The following is a 17,879-nucleotide window of genomic DNA, read 5'->3' as shown; positions in this document are numbered from 1 at the left end:
CGCCTAAATACCTTGTTACCTGTAGCTGAAGCTGAATGCTATTTACAATTTATTTACATGGAAGCTAACGGAGGCCAAAATGGCGACGCTATATGAAGCCGGCACACACGTCGTCTTCTTTCTCCTCAGTGCAGCCACACTGTGGCGGCTGTTCCGTAGCATCACCCCCGGCTGTAGAAGCACCGTCCCGGTGCTCAATCTACACATCCGCGGTGAAAGGTGCGTGGTATGGTTTTAGTCTCGCCACGTGAACGATGTCACTTACAGCTGATGATGACGCTGAGAGGGCGGCTGGGATGATTTCATACGTGACATCTGTCACTTGTCGCACCACACGGTAAGGGCCAGTGTAGCGCGACAGCAGCTTTTCGGAAAGGCCCACACGTCGAATGGGTGACCAGAGAAGCACCAGAGAACCCGGAGAAAAGCGCACGTCGCGATGGTGGCAATCATAGAGGCGTCTCTGATGCTCCTGTGAGGCCTCGAGACGGGTGCGGGCGAGCTGGCGCGCGTGGTCGGCGTGTGCGATTGCGTCGCGGGCGTATTCAGTGGCTGAACGTGTGGCCGAGGGCAGCGAAGTGTCCAAGGGCAACGCGGGTTCTCGGCCATATAGGAGATAGAATGGTGAATAGCCGGCGGTGTCGTGACGCGATGAATTATACGCGGACGTCACATATGGTAAGTGAAGATCCCAGTCGTGGTGGTCGGTCGCGACGTACTTCGAAAGCATGTCGGTGATAGTCCGGTTGAGGCGCTCTGTGAGGCCGTTGGTCTGTGGGTGGTAGGACGTGCTAAACTTGTGTTTCGTCGAGCAGGAGCGGAGGATGTCCTCGACGACTGCCGACAGAAAGCTGTGGCCACGGTCAGTGAGTAATTGGCGCGGAGCACCATGCACTAAAATTATGTCATAGAGCAGAAAGTCAGCAACGTCGGTAGCACAACTTGTCGGGAGGGCTCTGGTGATTGCGTACCGCGTAGCATAACCAGTAGCGGCGGCGACCCATTTATTTCTGCAGCCAGAGAGAGGAAACGGTCCAAGCAGGAGCCAACACGGAAAAAGGGTTCCGGTGGGATGTCGATCGGCTGGAGACATCCAGCTGGAGGTGTGGAGGGCTTCTTCCGGCGCTGACAGGGCTCACAAGCGGCAGCGTAGCGCCGCACAGAGCGGGCGAGACCCGGCCAAAAGAATCGACGTCGTACACGGTCGTATGTGCGCGAGACGCCCAAGTGTCCAGCCAAGGGAGCATCGTGAAGTTGTTGGAGGACAGTCGAACGCCGGTGCGATGGAATGACGAGCAGAAGGTCAAGGACGTGTGGATCAACATTGCGGCGGTACAATGCTCCCTCCTTAAGGAGAAACATCTGGAGAGAGGCGTCACCAGGAGTTGACTCTAGACGGTCGATGGGGGCTTGTAAGGAAGGATCGTGGCGTTGCTCGTCGCCGATTTGAAGCAACTGGGACACAAAGAAAACGCAAGTGATGGCGTCCGCATCAGCCGGTTCGTCGACGGGGTAGCGGGACAAACAATCAGCATCCTGGTGCAAGCGTCCCGTCTTATATACCACTCAGGAGGTATATTCTTGCAGGCGTAACGCCATACGAGCGAGTCGTCCCTTGGGGTCGTTGAGCGAGGATAGCCAGCAGAGAGCGTGGTGATCAGTGATGACACAGAAGGGGCGTCCGTACAAGTATGGACGAAACTTCGCAACAGCCCACACAAGAGCGAGGCACTCGCGCTCTGTGATTGAATAATTGCGCTCGGCGGGTGATAGAAGTCGGCTGGCATAGGCCATAACGCGACCATGTCCACGCTGGCGGTATGCTAACACTGCTCCTATGCCATGACCACTGGCATCAGTTTGATCTTCCGTTGAGGAAGACGGGTCAAAGTGGGCCAAAATTGGAGGCGTGGTAAGGAGAGTAGTCAGCTGCGAAAAAGATGCGGCATGGTCAGGTACCCCAAGAAAAAGGGGCATCTTTCTTCAAGAGGTCGGTAAGGGGACGTGCGATGGTCGCAAAATCCTTCACAAAGCGTCGGAAATAAGAGCACAGCCCTACGAAACTACGAACGTCCTTGGTAGACTTCGGAACAGGAAAATTTGTAACGGCGCGAATTTTGTCCGGATCGGGTCGCACCCCTCTGGCGTCCACGAGGTATCCAAGGACGGCGATTTGGCGGCGAGCGAAGTGACATTTTGACGAGTTCAACTGGAGACCGGCGCGGCGGAACACATCAAGAATCGCTGAAAGACTGTCTAGATGCGTGTCGAATGTGGGCGAATAAACGATGACGTCGTCCAGATAGCACAAACAGGTGGACCACTTGAACCCCTGAAGCAAAGAGTCCATCATTCGTTCGGAGGTGGCGGGCGCGTTACAGATACCGAAAGGCATCACCTTGAACTGATAAAGGCCGTCAGGGGTAACAAATGCAGTCTTCTCTCGGTCCATGTCGTCGACGGATATCTGCCAGTAGCCGGACCGTAAGTCGATAGAAGAAAAATAGGTGGCACCGTACAGGCAGTCTAGAGCGTCATCAATACGTGGCAAAGGGTACACGTCCTTTTTTGTGATTTTGTTCAGGTGGCGATAATCTATGCAAAAGCGCCATGTTTCATCCTTCTTTTTGACAAGTACGACGGGAGACGCCCAGGGACTACAGGAAGGCTCGATAATGTCCTTTGCAAGCATCTTTTTGACTTCCTGTTGGATAACAGCTCGTTCTGACGCAGAAACACGATATGGACGTCGGCGAATAGGGTTCGCATCGCCAGTGTTTATGCGATGGGTCGCGACGGACGTTTGACCTAAGGGTCGATTGTCAAAGTCAAAAATGTCGCGACAGCCTTCAAGAACGCGGCAAAGAGCTTCAGCTTAAGCAGGTGTAAGGTCAGAAGAAACCATCTTCTCAATGTCGACGTCAGTACCGTGCGATGACGTCACGGTATGGGCTGAGCTGTAACGATCTTCCACTGTGAATGGCTCGACCTCATCATCCTGCAAAGCGCTAATTATAACCAAGGAGATCCCCTGAGGCAGAACTTGCGCGGTTAGCGCGAAATTGACAAGGGGAAGGCAGGTGCGGTTTCCAGTAATTTTCAGCACAGTGTGCGGCACGGTAACACCATGTGTAAGCATAACGGCCCGAATAGGTGCGGCCACGTAATTGCCGTCAGGTACAGCTGGTGAGGACAAGTCGACGTGTGTCACAGAGTGAGGCGGTAGGCGAATGAAATCGATGCAGCTCAAATGGCTTGGAGGAGGGTCCACAGGGTCGGCAAGAAGAGGCAAGTCAAGGCGAAGTCAGCCGGCCGAACAGTCAATGAGGGCAGAATGATTGGCAAAGAAATCCAAACCGGGAATGAGTTCGTGAGGGCAATGCTCGATGTCGGTGAAGAGAACGGTGTGTCTCTCAGCAATGCTGAGTCGGGCAGAACACATTCCGTCGGCGACTTGTACAACTCGGCTCGGGGCAGGCGTCAGGACTTTCTTGAGCCGACGGGGAAGGGCAGCACTCATAATGGACACATGCGCCCCGGTGTCAATCAACGCGCACACAGGAACATTGTCGACGAGAACGTCCAAAAGATTCTTGTTCGTGGGTAAGGTGAAGCAAGGATTTCGTGCCAGTGTCGTCAATGCAGCTTCACCTCCAGAAGCTGCACAGTCTAGTTTTCCGGTCGGGGGTGCGCCGAGTAGGTCGGAGAAGGAGCACGGAGTGACGGGGGCGAGCGAGATTGGCGGCAGGAGGGAGAAGGCAAGCGGGAGTAGCGGGGTCGTGTCAAAGATGTCGCAGGGTCAGATGATGGGGCGGGCATAGGACGCGAAGGAAAAGGACGCGCTAGAGGGACGAGGGTGGTAATCAGGAGAATAGCGCGTCGGAGAAGTCCAGCGGTGGCGGCAGTGGCGAGCGACATGTCCAATGCGTCGGCAGTTAAAACAGATCGGCTTGTCGTCCACGGTTCGCCATTCGAAGGGGTTGCGCTGTCCATAAAAGGAGTAAGAAGAGCGGGGTGGGGACGGGCGTGGAGAAAGGTTCTGAGCGTACGGAACGAATGGATTGCAGGCCGACGTTGGACAAATCTTGACGGACGACGGCCTGGATCGAGGAGCTTGTCACCGGAGAATGATCAGGTAACGGGAATGAAGGGGCCGCCGGTTGTGCCGCTTCGACCTCACGACGAATGATGCGGGTCAAGTTGTCACATCGCGACGGCTGGTGGAAGAGGTCGTCACAGGATGACGTAGCGGCTGTGTTGGGAAGTCGCGTGATGTGCGGGGATACCCGGGGGCTTTTAGTATGCTCGAGACGGCGGCACTCCTTGAGGATGGTATCGATGCTGGTGACGTTTGTAAACACCAGTAAATTGAAGACGTTGTCAGCAATGTCTTTGAGGACGTGGTTAACCTTATCGCCCTCAGACATGTTCGGGTCAGCCTTGGCACAAAGGGCCAAGACGTCGAGAATGTACGACACGTAGGACTCGGTCGACGTCTGTGTACGTGTGGCAAGGGCTTTCTTGGCATTGACTTGTCGACCAAACGGATTGCCAACAAGGTCGCGGAGCTTGTCTTTGAAGAGATCCCAGCTCGAGATCTCCTCTTCGTGAGCCTGGAACCACGCCAGTGGAGCTCCGTCGAGGTAGAAAAGAACGTTGGTAAGCATAATAGTCGGATCCCACCTGTGACTGGTGCTGACACGTTCGTATAAGCGGAGCCAGTCGTTAACATCAGGACAGCCGACTCCGTTGAAAACACCAGGATCCCGAGGTGGGGAAACGGCGACGTAGGTCGGGGCTGCAGGCGGAGACGCTTGCGTAGATGAAGTGCCGCCAGCAGGAGCCGAAGTTGCATTGTCGCCGTTGCGACCGCTGCGAAGCTCCATGACGGGTACGGGGAACGTCCACATCCACCAAATTCATGTTACGTGTAGCTGAAGCTGAATGCTATTTACAATTTATTTACAAGGAAGCTAACGGAGGCCAACATGGCGACGCTATATCAAGCCGGCACACACGTCGTCTTCTTTCTCCTCAGTGTAGCCACACTATGGCGGCTGTTCCGTAGCATTATATATGCATATATACATGACAGGTCATTATCTCAAGAAAGGTCAATTGTGAGTGACACTACTCCTCATTTCCTCTTTTCGCTCATCACATACAATATGCACGCAAACGAACTCGCCCAAACCTCGGCATCACTTCAACTCTCTTAGCTGTTTATTCGTTTCTTTACCTTTCAATTACCTCCCTGAGGAGAACGAGTCTGTGTTTTATAGATTTAAGGGAAGATACGCCTGGAAATATCACTTTTCGTTAAAATACCTTTTTACTTGGTAATTGAAAAATTATACTTTGACGTAATATTTCCAGGTAAAAAAAATTTATGCCGCCCCTTCCAAGTAGAAGTATTCGAAAATTGTTCTAAAAGAGATATGGTACGCCTACTGGCTTCATTTTTGGATCGCCGCCCTACAGCTAATGTTATCAACCACATGCTTGCTTTATGTGATGAGTATATCGCCTTCTTTAACTACAATGGAGCCTTCGGGCACGCCGTGTAGGCTCAATCTCAAATTCTTACATGAGTCCAGACGTAGGGTATGCTACTCTCTAACGAGAGGTCCCCGAGAAAGAGCCTTTGGTGTTAATTGGTTGTGAGGAAACCCCAAATTGTCCGAGTCACTCAGCACCAAGCTTTTGTTGTTGTAGTTGCAAACAATTTCTTCGCACACTATTCGCACACTATTCTGGAGATTGCCACCTGTATAGCAATATTGTGTTTAAACCACCACAATGACATTGGACAGCTTCTACAGGTGTGAGCCGTCCTACTGGCTTTTGTCTTGATCACCATGACATTAAAGAAGCTCTGAAACTAATTGTTTCTGTCACAGTGCAGCGGAAAACGTCCCTACGATGTAAGACGCTTGCAAGACATGCGATGGTAAAGCTCAGGCAACATTAAAACATTTACGTTTACTGTCTCCTGGAAAACCGGTTTCAATTTTTTTCACAATTCACACCAATTGATATACGAATCATTTGAAATAGTAAAAAGCATGTTCAGGAACATTCCATATGAATGCTCCTTTTTATTCTTCCAGTATTTTACTTGCGCACAATTTTTCTTTACCTAATGTATCTGAATCGCCGCATAACTTTTTACGCGCTTGGTTAAAGAAGAGTCAAATTCAAGTAGCTGTTTGCTATTCTTTGCAGATAGTTTGATCATTTACATTTCAGTATAGCAATCTCTAATCTTCTGGATAGCTAAAGTCGAGAATAATATTTCGAAGCAAGCTTAAATCTTGTAGCACCGCTGCTTGCCTCCGAAAACAGAAGTGGGACCTCAAAGACGGAGATGACTGTCTACGTTATTGCAATCAGCATTACAGGCTGTCACATTCTGCCTCGTCGTAAAACTAAGGTTCAAGAATCTGAGCACGTTCAACAAAAATACATTTACAACTGTTCACCGCCAGAACAGCAGCAGGAACTCAAAGAGCAAGAAAAGTCGGGGCGTATGAAAATATGTCTCATAGGTGACGCATTTCACCAGTGCCAATACGGTGTCTGGCTCCCTTGCTTCAATGCTAATCACAGTGGCATCCACATTCATTCTGGGAAGGCTTGTTACAGAATGTGCTATCAGCGAGCATACAAAGGGAACCTACCTTGCGAATGCTCTTTTCGTCAGGGTCGTCCTTCTTCTTTTCAGGATCTTTATCTTTGTCCTTGTCGGCCGGATTTTTCAGAGCCAACTAGACAAAATTACAAAAACGATTTTAGCAGACTACCTCGACAGGCTATCATAAACTGCTACACTAGTCACTAGTCCTTCTAACTTCATCCGTCTTTTTTCTGACATAAGTGAAGACTGCATGCGTTAGCATACCACTAGACGGGTGCAGCTTCAGACTTCCGGCAGGAAATGGCGGTAAATAACAATGAGTTTCACGGTAAGGAGAGCAGACCCTGATAACATAAGCTGAATTATTTATAAGAAGAAGCGGAATTTTATTGATGTTTCGCTCATATATAGGCACAGAGTGGATGGTCCACTATTAAATGGATCACGGGTGCGCATGCATGTCTAAATATTGCTCTATCTAAACGATCCGATCTCCTAGATTTGCATCATATAATCAGTGGTTGGTTACGCTGCCTCGTTTTGACATGCCTAAAGCGTACTGACTGTTCTACCACCACTTGAAGCTAAGGCGGCAGCAAAGTAACAGCAGAAATTTCAGTGTTTTCTGTATCAGTGGACAGCATTGTGCACACACACACACACACACACACACAGATATATATATATATATATATATATATATATATATATATCTATATATACATATATATATATGATGTGCATTTGTGTGTGTGCGTACGTAGGTGTTCGGTGCTGCCCACTGTTAAAGAAAACTGCAATTTGTGCGTGAAACCATACTTCTGAACATTATATATATTGCGTTACGAAGAGGGCGTCTGACTCAAACGTTAGTTTACCTATTTACATAGGAAAACGTTAGGGGTAAACGCACAGGCTGGTAAACATTTCACTAATCCAGTAGTCAGTCTACTACTTCGTCTTCGTCTCCCTCTTGCGCACACGGTCCTGTCCAAATGCACCGTAGCATAACGCCCAGGGGGTGGGCCGCCATACCGGCGCTTGTTAGAATGATAGCGAACTAGATGAACATTATGGCTTGAAGTGGGACGCATGAACGACGTCAGTTCGCAGCTGCGATGACGATGGTGTGTCTTCAACAGGGGCGATTTCATAGTTCATGTTACTTATTCGTCGTAATGCCCGGTACGGCCAGGTATAGCGTGACAGAAATTTTTCGCAGAGGCCGGCGTAGCCAAGTGGAGCCCACAAAAGAACAAGATTTCCGGTAGAGAAGTCGAAGTTCCGGTGGCGACTTTCGTAGCGAGTCTTCTGCGACGCCAGAGCCGCTGTAAGTCGATCATAGGCAATCTGGCGAACCATACGAGTCCAACCAACGGCGTGATGATCGTATTGTGTGGTGTGTCGCGGTTCCGAAGGTAGCAGGGTGTGAAAAGGCAGAGCAGGATGGGGACCAAACAAAAGGCAGAAAGGCGAGAAACCGGTGGTATCGTGACGTGAAGAATTGTATGAATACGTCACGTGGGGTAAAGTGATATGCCAAACACGACGGCCCGCTGAAACGTACATACACAAAATCTCTGTAAGGGTGCGATTTAGACGTTCAGTCACTCGGTTTGTTTGTGGGTGATATGCGGTTGTGAGCCTATATTCGGTGCAGCAGGAACGAAGTCTTCGACAACTTGGGACAGGAAGCAGCGGCCACGATCTGTCTGCAGCTGCCTTCGCGCCATGGTTAGGAATCACATACTCAAGTAAAAAGTCTGCAACATCAGTAGCAAAGCTCGTGGGCACGGCACATGTAATAGTATGGTGGGTCGCATGGTCTCTTGCAACGGCCATTTATTTGTCCCCTTTAATTGGCGTGGGAAAGGGCCAAGGAAGTTCATGCCGACAAAAAAGAAAGACTCTGTGCGGACATTTATTGGATGAACGTGGCTACCGAGTTGCGCACATGGCCTCTTTCGACGCTGGCAGGGTCGCAAGCCGCAACGTAACGTCGCACAGAGTGGGAAACACATTGCCAGAAGAAGCGCGTCGAACTCTGTCGCAAGTGCGTGAAGTGCCAAGGTGTCCGGCACTCGGTGCGTCGTGTATCTCAGCAAGAACAGTAGAACAGGGATAACGAGGGACAACTAGCAGTAAAAGTAAATCTGGTCCATCAGAGCTGATACTTTGTCCATAAAGAATGTCGTCACGGAGCTCAATCATTCTGATTGAGCGATTTGATTGTTCTCCGATTTGATTGGATCAGTGATGGACCGGAGGGAGTCGTCCTTTCGCTGCTCAGTAGCGACGTTGCGAAAGTCAGAAATGACCAGAATGCAAGCGTCGGCATGCTGTTCGTCGTTGTCCGGAGGCTTGACGGGATGACGAGACAAGCAGTCAGCGTACGGATGTAAGTGGCCGGACATGTACATTACAACGAATGAATACTGAAGTCTGGGTGCCAAGCGACCACGGCGGCCCGTCGGGTCTTTCAGTGACGATCGCCAGCACAGGGCATGGGTGTCCCTGGCGACAGTAAAGAGGCGGCGAAATAAGTAACGGCGAAATTTAGCCGCTGCCCGTACTAGGGCGAGGCACTCGCGCTTGGTGTTAGAAAAATTGCGCTCTCAGGGGAAAGGAGGCGATTGGCGTAGGGTATAACGCTCTTGACTCCATTTTGCTATTGGGCAATGACAGCACCACGCCATGGCCACTGGCGTCTGTGCAAACTTGAGTTGGAGCAGATACATCAAGGTGGCCTAGTGTCGGAGGTGTCGTTGGCCTTCTTCGGACTAGCCGGTGCCCTTGAAACCCTCATCCGCTTGCTATGTCCTTGCTGAGAAGGTGATTCAATGGCCGCGGCAATATCGGCATAACTTTTAGCAAACCGATGAAAATTCGAGTATAAGCCCACCAAGCTGCGCACATGTTTTGCTGAGCAGGGTACAGGAAAGTTCTTGACGGCGTGAATCTTATCAGGATCAGGATATATACCGGTAGGACTGACAAGTTGGCCTATAACTTTTACTTATCGGTGTCTAAAATGGCATTTAGAAGAGTTAAGTTGAATAACAGCCTTCCTAAAAACTTCAAGAATAGCGGCCTAGCAACTGAGGGGGCTGTCAAACATAGGGGAATGTACGATGACTACATCCAGATAACATAGGCACGTGGACCACTTATAGCACCGAAAGAGAGAGCGCATCATTCTTTCGAAAGTTGCTGAGACCTTACAAAGTCCGAAAGAGGTAGCACCAAAATTATAAAGGCCGTCCGGTGTAACGAAAGTGGTCTTCTCACCTTCGAGTTCATCAAGCATAATCTGCCAATAACCGGATCGCAGGTCGATTGAAGAGAAGGATTTGGATCCGTCAAGCAAGTCGAGAGCGTCATCAAGATTGAAGAGTGTACACATACATTTTTGTTATCTTGTTCAGTGATCGTCACCAGAAAATCGCCAGCTGTCATCCTTAATCCTTACCAAGACAATCGGTGATGCGCAAGGAGTTGAAGAGGGCTCAGTTACACTTTTGGTTAGCATCTTGTGTATTTCAGCTTGGATATGTAGGCGCTCTGTGTAAGACATGTGGTAGGGATGTCGACAGCTAGGACTAGGACCACCGGTGTTAAGCTTATGGGTCACAACGGAAGTTTGTCCCAGCGGCAGATCCTCAAAGTTAAAGATGTTGCGATAAGACAAGAAGACACGACAGAGATCTGCAGCCTGTCCGGGAAGCCAGTCATGAGCGATCATCTTTGAAGACATGCCGGGATCGGACGCTGCGCAACTGGTCGGACAACAGGTGGCTGCAGACGAGGATGGAACATCCAATACGGAGATGGCAGTACCGTCGATCGGAGCAGCATTGCCGAGCGACATGCCTCCCGGGATAACTTGCGTACATGAACCAAAGTCTAAAATAGTAAGGAATACGCTGTTGTTGGCAATAGTCACAATGGTGCAAGGCACGGCAACTGTGGTAATTAGGAATCAGCACATAGTCACAGTCAGCAACAGATGGGAAGCATGTCATAGTATACACATGGCGGCTTGAAGTGGAAAGTGTACGACGTCTGCAGAAAGTAAACTAGGCTCAGCTTCTTCTGGAGGACAGCAGTGATTAGACAGCTCGAGTTCGAGGAGGCTAGCACTGCAGTCAAGCAGTGCCGGTTGAGGCTTAAAATCAAGTCATATGGGCACCGTTCCAGAGCAGCTAATATAACGGATGTGTTTAAACTGGCAACACTTACTCGGGCAGTGCACATACCAAGGATAATGGGCGTTGCTCCATCATCAACCCGGATAGCACGAGATGCGCCGCGTTGATGATGAGGATTATTCGCGTCGCGCATACATGCAATCAGATTACCCAAGGGTCGATCACAGACAGCGGATGGAACCATCGATAACATTCGAGAAAATTCCGATAGACGCAGGCGCGTCCTCCCTGCGCGATACTATTTCTTAGGTGGTGAAACGTGGTTGCCCGATAAAGATAAAGAAGTGCGCGTGGCAATATATATATATATATATATATATATATATATATATATATATATATATATCATCAGATCACATATATATATCTATATATAGCCGGAAAGAGCTGTGCCTTGAATATGTGTATGGTGACACTGTGTTACTTTCCATTCGTTGCCGCTTTTCTGTCTCCCTTCAGGGGGCCCAATCTCTATCATGCCCACACCGACCTATTCAATGTGCCCTCTCGCCCGCCACAACAGCGACACGCGCACTGGTGCTGCGCAGCGACCGTTTTCTCCTTCCCTGCCTGGTGTCTACGGGAACCTAGCTTCCGATAATCTTCGCCCCTCTGCCCTTCTCCGACCTACGTATCCCTCCTTTCTTTCTCTCTTTCTCACTGACCTCCTTGCCCTTCTTAAATGGGACTCGCCCTACCTCATGCGCTGAATCGTTGCCAATAAGCTGTAAATCGCTCTAGGAACCTAGAAAGCGTCAATCAATGTGACCACTGTGCCTTTCAGTTTGATCTATGTGAGAACGACCGGGCAAGTGGTCTGCTGTTCTCACTATCCGTGCTGAAGTGCCGCTTTTTTACACACTGATGAACATCAATCTGCCAGTCGAGAGTGTTGAAATAAGACTTCTGTTTTCGTTCAAGCATCCCTCAGATTGTTCACGTTTGAAATGCACCCTGAACAATTTATTCCATATATATATATATATATATATATATATATATATATATATATATATATATATATATAACGAAATTGAGTGGTGCTACAAGGTAAACAGAACAAGTATTGAATTTCAACACTTTCGATCAGGTGGACCGATTTACATCAGGGCTTACAAGAGCCCTGCCTTGAATATGTGTATGGTGACACTCTGTTACTTTCCATTTTACTTGCTGTTTGCAACGCTTGCCTGATGCAGATCGGTCCACCGATCGAAGCTGTCGAAATTAAACTCTTGTTCTGTTTACCTTGTAGCACCACTCAATTTCTTTACGTTTGAAAGGTAGCCTGAAGAATTCCTGTTTGCCCATTATATATATATATATATATATATATATATATATATATATATATATATATATATATATATATATATATATATATTGTCGCGTAAACTCTGCTGCAGTATACACACTGAATGGGGATCCAGGCGTTTGTCCTTCACAGAACGAAACCGTTGATGCGCGATGCCTAGACGAACCTTGTTCTCTTCTTCTTTAGTCCCCTTGCTGTGCCACTGCATGTGGCACTACCCCCTCTTCAAAAAAATAATAATAAAAGAATGAAAACATACATAGGCTTGACGTGAGAGCGCCGAGATGGCCTAGGACGAACACATAGGCTATAGTCACAATCACTGTGGTGTGCGATATAGTCACAAGGCACTGAGGGACGAGCAACAACAAAAACTAACCTAATCGGCTGAAGACGTCGGATTTTAGCGGCTATGATACGGTTTCAACCGCACAACATGCACAATCTCAGATTGCGGTTGTCGACGTCGGGCAGGCTGCCTTCTGTCAGGAAGGACTTCGTAATTCACGTCGCTAATCCGCTGCAACACTTTGTAAGGTCCGAAGTAGCGACTCAAAAGCTTCTCGGATAGTCCTTTTCGGCGCACGGGAGTTCAGGCCAAAACTTGATCGCCAGGTTGGAACTCGACTAGTCGATGGCGGAGATTGTAACGTTGTGCATCGATGTTCTGTTGTTTTTTTATGTGCACTCGGGCAAGCTGACGGGCTTCTTCCGCTCGTGGCACGAAGAGTTCGGCATCTTGGGCGAGATCGAGCTGATCGATGTTGGCGCATGGCAGCATTGCTTCTAACATAGTCTGCACTTCACGGCCATAAACGAGGTAAAACGGCGTGAAGCGTGTTGTTTCTTGCGTAGCAGTATTATACGCAAACGTTACGTATGAGAGTATCTCCCACGTGTTGTGCTGTACGTCTACGTACATAGACAGCATGTCAGTCATCGTTTTATTCAGTCGTTCGGTCAAGCCGTTTGTCTGCGGATGATAGGCAGTTGTCCGTCGATGGGTCCTGCAGCTGAGTTTAAAAACGTCTTCAGTGAGCTGCGCTGTGAAGGCTTTGCCTCGGTCTGTGATAACGTGCGATGGGGCGCCATGCCGTAGGACGATGTTCTGTATGAAAAACTGGGCAACCTCGGAAGCTGTGCCTCGAGGCAACGCCTTTGTCTCAGCATATCGCGTTAAATAGTCTGTGGCGACGATTATCCACCTGTTGCCAGAAGAGGACAGTGGAAACGGGCCCAGAAGATCCATGCCGACCTGGTCGAAAGGTTTGCCAGGTGGGTCAATCGGATTCAGCAATCCCGCAGGCTTCACAGCTGGCGACTTTCGGCGCTGGCATTCATGGCAGGCTTGGACGTATCGCTTAACACACTCGGCAAGTTTCGGCCAGTAGTAGGATTTGCGCACTCTATCAAGCGTTCGCGTAAAACCCAAATGGCCAGACGGAGGCTCGTCATGACAGGCGAATAAAACTTCGGCACGGAGGTCTGCTGGAACGACCAAAAGGTATGTCTTGTTGGTGGCAGCGGAGTTCTTATACAAGACGCCATGTCGTAAACAAAAAGACGACAATCCTCGAGCGATGTGCCGGGGTATTGATGGGTTTCGTCCTTCCAGATGTTCGAATATAGGTCGTAGTGAGTTGTCTGCGCGCTGCCGTGTGGACAAATCAGTAACGCTTACGGCCCCAAGGAAAACGCCGTCGTCCTCAATGTCTTGGTCGGTAGTGTCGATAGGGGCGCGCGAGAGTGCGTCAGCGTCTTCGTGTATGCGGCCTGACTTGTACACGATGGTCACGTCGTACTCCTGCAAACGTAGACTCCACCGTGCCAGTCGCCCAGAAGGGTCCCGCAGATTTGCAAGCCAACATAACGAGGGATGATCGGTTACAACTTTGAATGGGCGGCCGTAGAGGTTAGGTCGAAATTTGGCCAGCGCCCATACGACGGCAAGACACTCTTTCTCCGTGGTGGTGTAGTTAGTCTCTGCACGCGATAGTGTGCGACTTGCGTAGGCGATCACTCTTTCATTACCTTCCTGCCGTTGTACAAGTACCGCGCCAAGACCAACGTTACTGGCGTCTGTATGAACTTCCGAGTCCGCCTCCTCGTCAAAGTGGGCCAGAACTGGTGCTGACACCACACGCTGTCGAAGTTCAGTGAAAGCAGTCTCTTGCTCTGAGGCCCAGACGAACGATACATCGTCCCTCGTGAGTCGAGTCAGCGGCTCCGCCACCTTCGAAAAATTTTCGATGAAACGCCGGTAGTATGCGCAAAGGCCCAGGAAGCGTCGGACACCTTTCTTGTCGGTCGGTGTTGGAAATGTGGCTACAGCGGCAGTTTTCGCGGGATCGGGGCTAACGCCTTCCGCGCTGACCACGTGTCCCAGAAACATAAGCTCCTTGTAGCCGAAGTGACACTTCTGAGGCTTAAGGGTGAGGTTAGCCGATCGGATGGCTTCGAGAACTTGCCGCAGTCGTTTCAGGTGGTCGTCAAATGTCGCCGAAAAAACAACCACGTCGTCGAGGTAGACGAGGCAGGTTTGCCACTTCAGACCAGCGAGAACGGTGTCCATCATTTGCTGGAAAGTTGCTGGTGCCGAACAGAGCCCGAAAGGTAGTACCCTGAATTCGTACAGGCCATCTGTAGTGATGAAAGCAGTTTTTTCGCGGTCTCGTTCATCTACCTCAATTTGCCAGTAACCGCTCTTTAGATGGAGAGACGAAAAATACTTAGCTCGCCGCAACCTGTCTATAGAGTCATCGATACGTGGTAGTGGGTACACGTCCTTCTTGGTGACATTGTGACATTGTTGAGGCGTCGATAATCAACACAGAAACGAAGCGTTCCGTCTTTTTTCTAGACCAGAACGACCGGATCCGACCACGGACTGTGCGAAGGCTGAATGACACCATCATCTAGCATCTCCTTGACGTGGGCTTGAATTGCCTCACGTTCTTTTGGCGAGACACGATAAGGCTGTTGTTTGATGGGGCGTGCGTCGGCGGATGTCGTGATTCGGCGCTTCGTGATTGGCGTTTGGCCCACTTTAGTAGACCGAGCGAAACACGCGCGGAACTCGTGCAAGAGTTCCTGCAGTGCGCTCTTTTGGTCGTCCGTAAGCTCGGAGTCTATATCGACGTCTCTGAGCGAATCGTCGTTTGTGTCCACTTCAGAAGCAAAGCACTCGACGATGTCCGTTGATGGTTTGGCGTAGGCGACGGCAGTGCCACGAAAAATGTGCCGATGCTCAAAGCTAAAGTTGGTAACGAGGACCGCTGTCTGGCTATCACGAAGTTCCACAAGGCTTCGTGCTACACAAATACCTTGGGCCAGTAACATAGAACTGTTGCCTTCTACAATGGCTTCACCGTCTCGTAGCTCGTCGGACTTGACCGGGACCATAACACTCGCACGCGGCGGTATCGTGATGCTGTCGTCCGAAACGCGAAGTGCGGATCTGGGTCCAACGGCGTCGGTCTGTGTTGTTGCCCTTTTTGTCGAGAAAGTGATGCAGCGGTCGCGGAGGTCAATAATGGCGCCATATTCCCGGAGAAAGTCCATCCCAAGAATTAAATCGTGGGAACACTCGTGTAGAACCAGACAAGTGGCCATAAAAGCAGCACCGTGAATTTCTACTCTCGCCGTGCATAAGCCAAGCGGTGTGACGACGTGGCCACCTGCCGTACGAACTGGTGCTCCATTCCAGGGCAACGTAACTTGTTTCAGAACGCTCGCCAGTTTGCCACCAAGAATGGAGTAACCGGCGCCGGTACCTACAAGTGCACTCATTTTTCTGCCGTAGATCAACACAGGTATGTCCAGTGTAATTTTGTTGGCGGGAACTGGTTCTGGCGTCGTCGTGTTCTCGTTGTTCTGCGGTCGGCACGATACGAGGTCTTCAGCGCGTCGAGTATCAGCGGCCCCGCCTCGGAAGGTCGCTGACGTCAGTTTTCCCGGCGTGGACTTGGTGATCGCCCTTGCGTCGTCCTCGAGGTGGTATCACGAGCAGGGAAATATCGCCGCGGTGAGGGTGAGCGTGACTGCCGCTGCGATGCACCCGGCCTGCGCTGCTGTTCGATGAATTCTGCGATGTCGGGAGGCCTCTGGCCAATCCTAGGTCGAGGTGAATCGATGGAAAAACCCCGCAGGCCGAGTCGTCGATAGGGGCACTCCCGATACATATGACCAGCTTCGCCGCAATGGTAGCACAGTGGTCGTGAGTCGGGTGCTCGCCAAACCTCTGATTTCCTCGCGGGTGTTCGGCGGTCGTCGAAGTACGGTCGCAGAGTTGTCGGAGCGGCTTGCGCCGATTGCAACGCAACTGGCGACGCAACATAAGTAGGTGCGAAAGCTTGGGCGGGGCTCAGTAACGTTTCTGCGTAAGTCTTGCGCCGGGATTCACTTGGCAGAGGTGGCGCTTCACTGCAGGAAAGAGATGCCTGCAGTGCCTGCTGTACTTCGTTGCGTACGACTCTGGCAAGGGAGCTGACTGGCGGCGGCGACGTACCGTGGTGCTTCTGCAGCTCGTCGCGAACCACCGAGCGAATCAGCTCGCAAAGCAAGGCGACGTCGCACCCGAAGCCTACGGGCGTATCCGGAGTGCAGGCGGAATTTACTTGTCGGTTGTACATGTTCGACCGTTGCTGAAGCGTCTTCTCCATTGCGGTGGCTTCGGTGAGGGACTCCATGACAGTCTTGGGCGTATTCCGAACAAGACCGCCAAAGAGCTGTTCCTTTACGCCTCTCATCAGATGACGCACCTTCTTCTCTTCCGACATGCTCGGATCGGCACGCTGAAAGAGACGCGTCATGTCCTCCACGTACATCGTGACGCTCTCGTTGGGCTTTTGGACGCGTGACTGAAGGGCTCGCTCCGCTTTTTCCGGGCGATCGGGGCTGGAGTAAGTCTCCAGTAGCTTGCGCTGGAATTCAGGCCAGGATGACAGGGCACTTTCGCGGTTCACAAACTACGTGCGAGCACCATCTTGGAGGCTGAAGTAGACGTTCCTGGGTTTAGCGTTGTTGTCCCACTCGTTAAACGCAGCCACGCGCTCGAACTCCACCAGCCAGTCTTCCACGTCTTCAAATATGTCGCAATGAAAAGCCGTCGGCACTTAGGGGTTTAGCAGCGTTAGGTAAGTCGGTGTCACCCTTTCCGTAGACGTCGCAGTGGTCGTAGTCATCACTTTTTCCGGGAGGTTTCCAAATTCTAGGGCGAGGCCTCGGATTCGCCGGCTTGTGCGGTGAACTGGAGTCAACTCCAATTGTGCGAGCTTCTTGCTGCCCAGTGGGGTTTCCTGCATAAGTTGGGTGTACCCAGCAAGCTCCACCAAATTGTCACATACTCTGGTGAAGTATACACACTGAATGGGGATCGAGGCGTTTGTCCTTCACGGAACGAAACCGTTGATGCGCGATGCCGAGACGAACCTCGTTCTCTTCTTCTTTAGTCCCCTTGCTGTGCCACTGCACGTGGCAATGTATATATATATATATATATACACGTTGCCCACCGCCTTGTACGTTGCCCGCCTCCGCCATTACTTAAGCTACCAGCGCGCCTACTGAACCGATGGCAGTCCCTTGCGCCGGCGTTATCCGTCAGCCCGACCAGGCGATCTCGACCAGCACCGGCGAAGAGGCGTCGAATACTGGCTGTCCTCTTATGATGATTATGATTATATATGCAACGGTGTACCAGTAACACGAGTTTTTCAAT

The 17,879-nt window shown here is 50.6% G+C and overlaps 1 protein-coding gene across 6 annotated transcripts in view; it reads right to left on the bottom strand.

Annotated features, from left to right (window-relative positions):
• Nucleotides 1–17,879, bottom strand: part of LOC129381972 (uncharacterized) — a 227,328-nt gene that overhangs the window by 57,517 nt on the left and 151,932 nt on the right. For all 6 annotated transcript variants that reach the window (XM_072284862.1, XM_055065289.2, XM_055065290.2 and 3 more), the window contains one exon: nt 6,681–6,767. In XM_072284862.1, coding sequence (XP_072140963.1) covers nt 6,681–6,767 — 87 coding nt within the window. The remainder of the gene's footprint in view (nt 1–6,680; nt 6,768–17,879) is intronic.

The sequence above is a fragment of the Dermacentor andersoni genome, chromosome 10 (genome assembly GCF_023375885.2).
Source record: "Dermacentor andersoni chromosome 10, qqDerAnde1_hic_scaffold, whole genome shotgun sequence".
NCBI classification, from domain to species: Eukaryota; Metazoa; Arthropoda; class Arachnida; order Ixodida; family Ixodidae; genus Dermacentor; species Dermacentor andersoni.
This window is presented reverse-complemented; position numbering and strand designations above follow the sequence as displayed.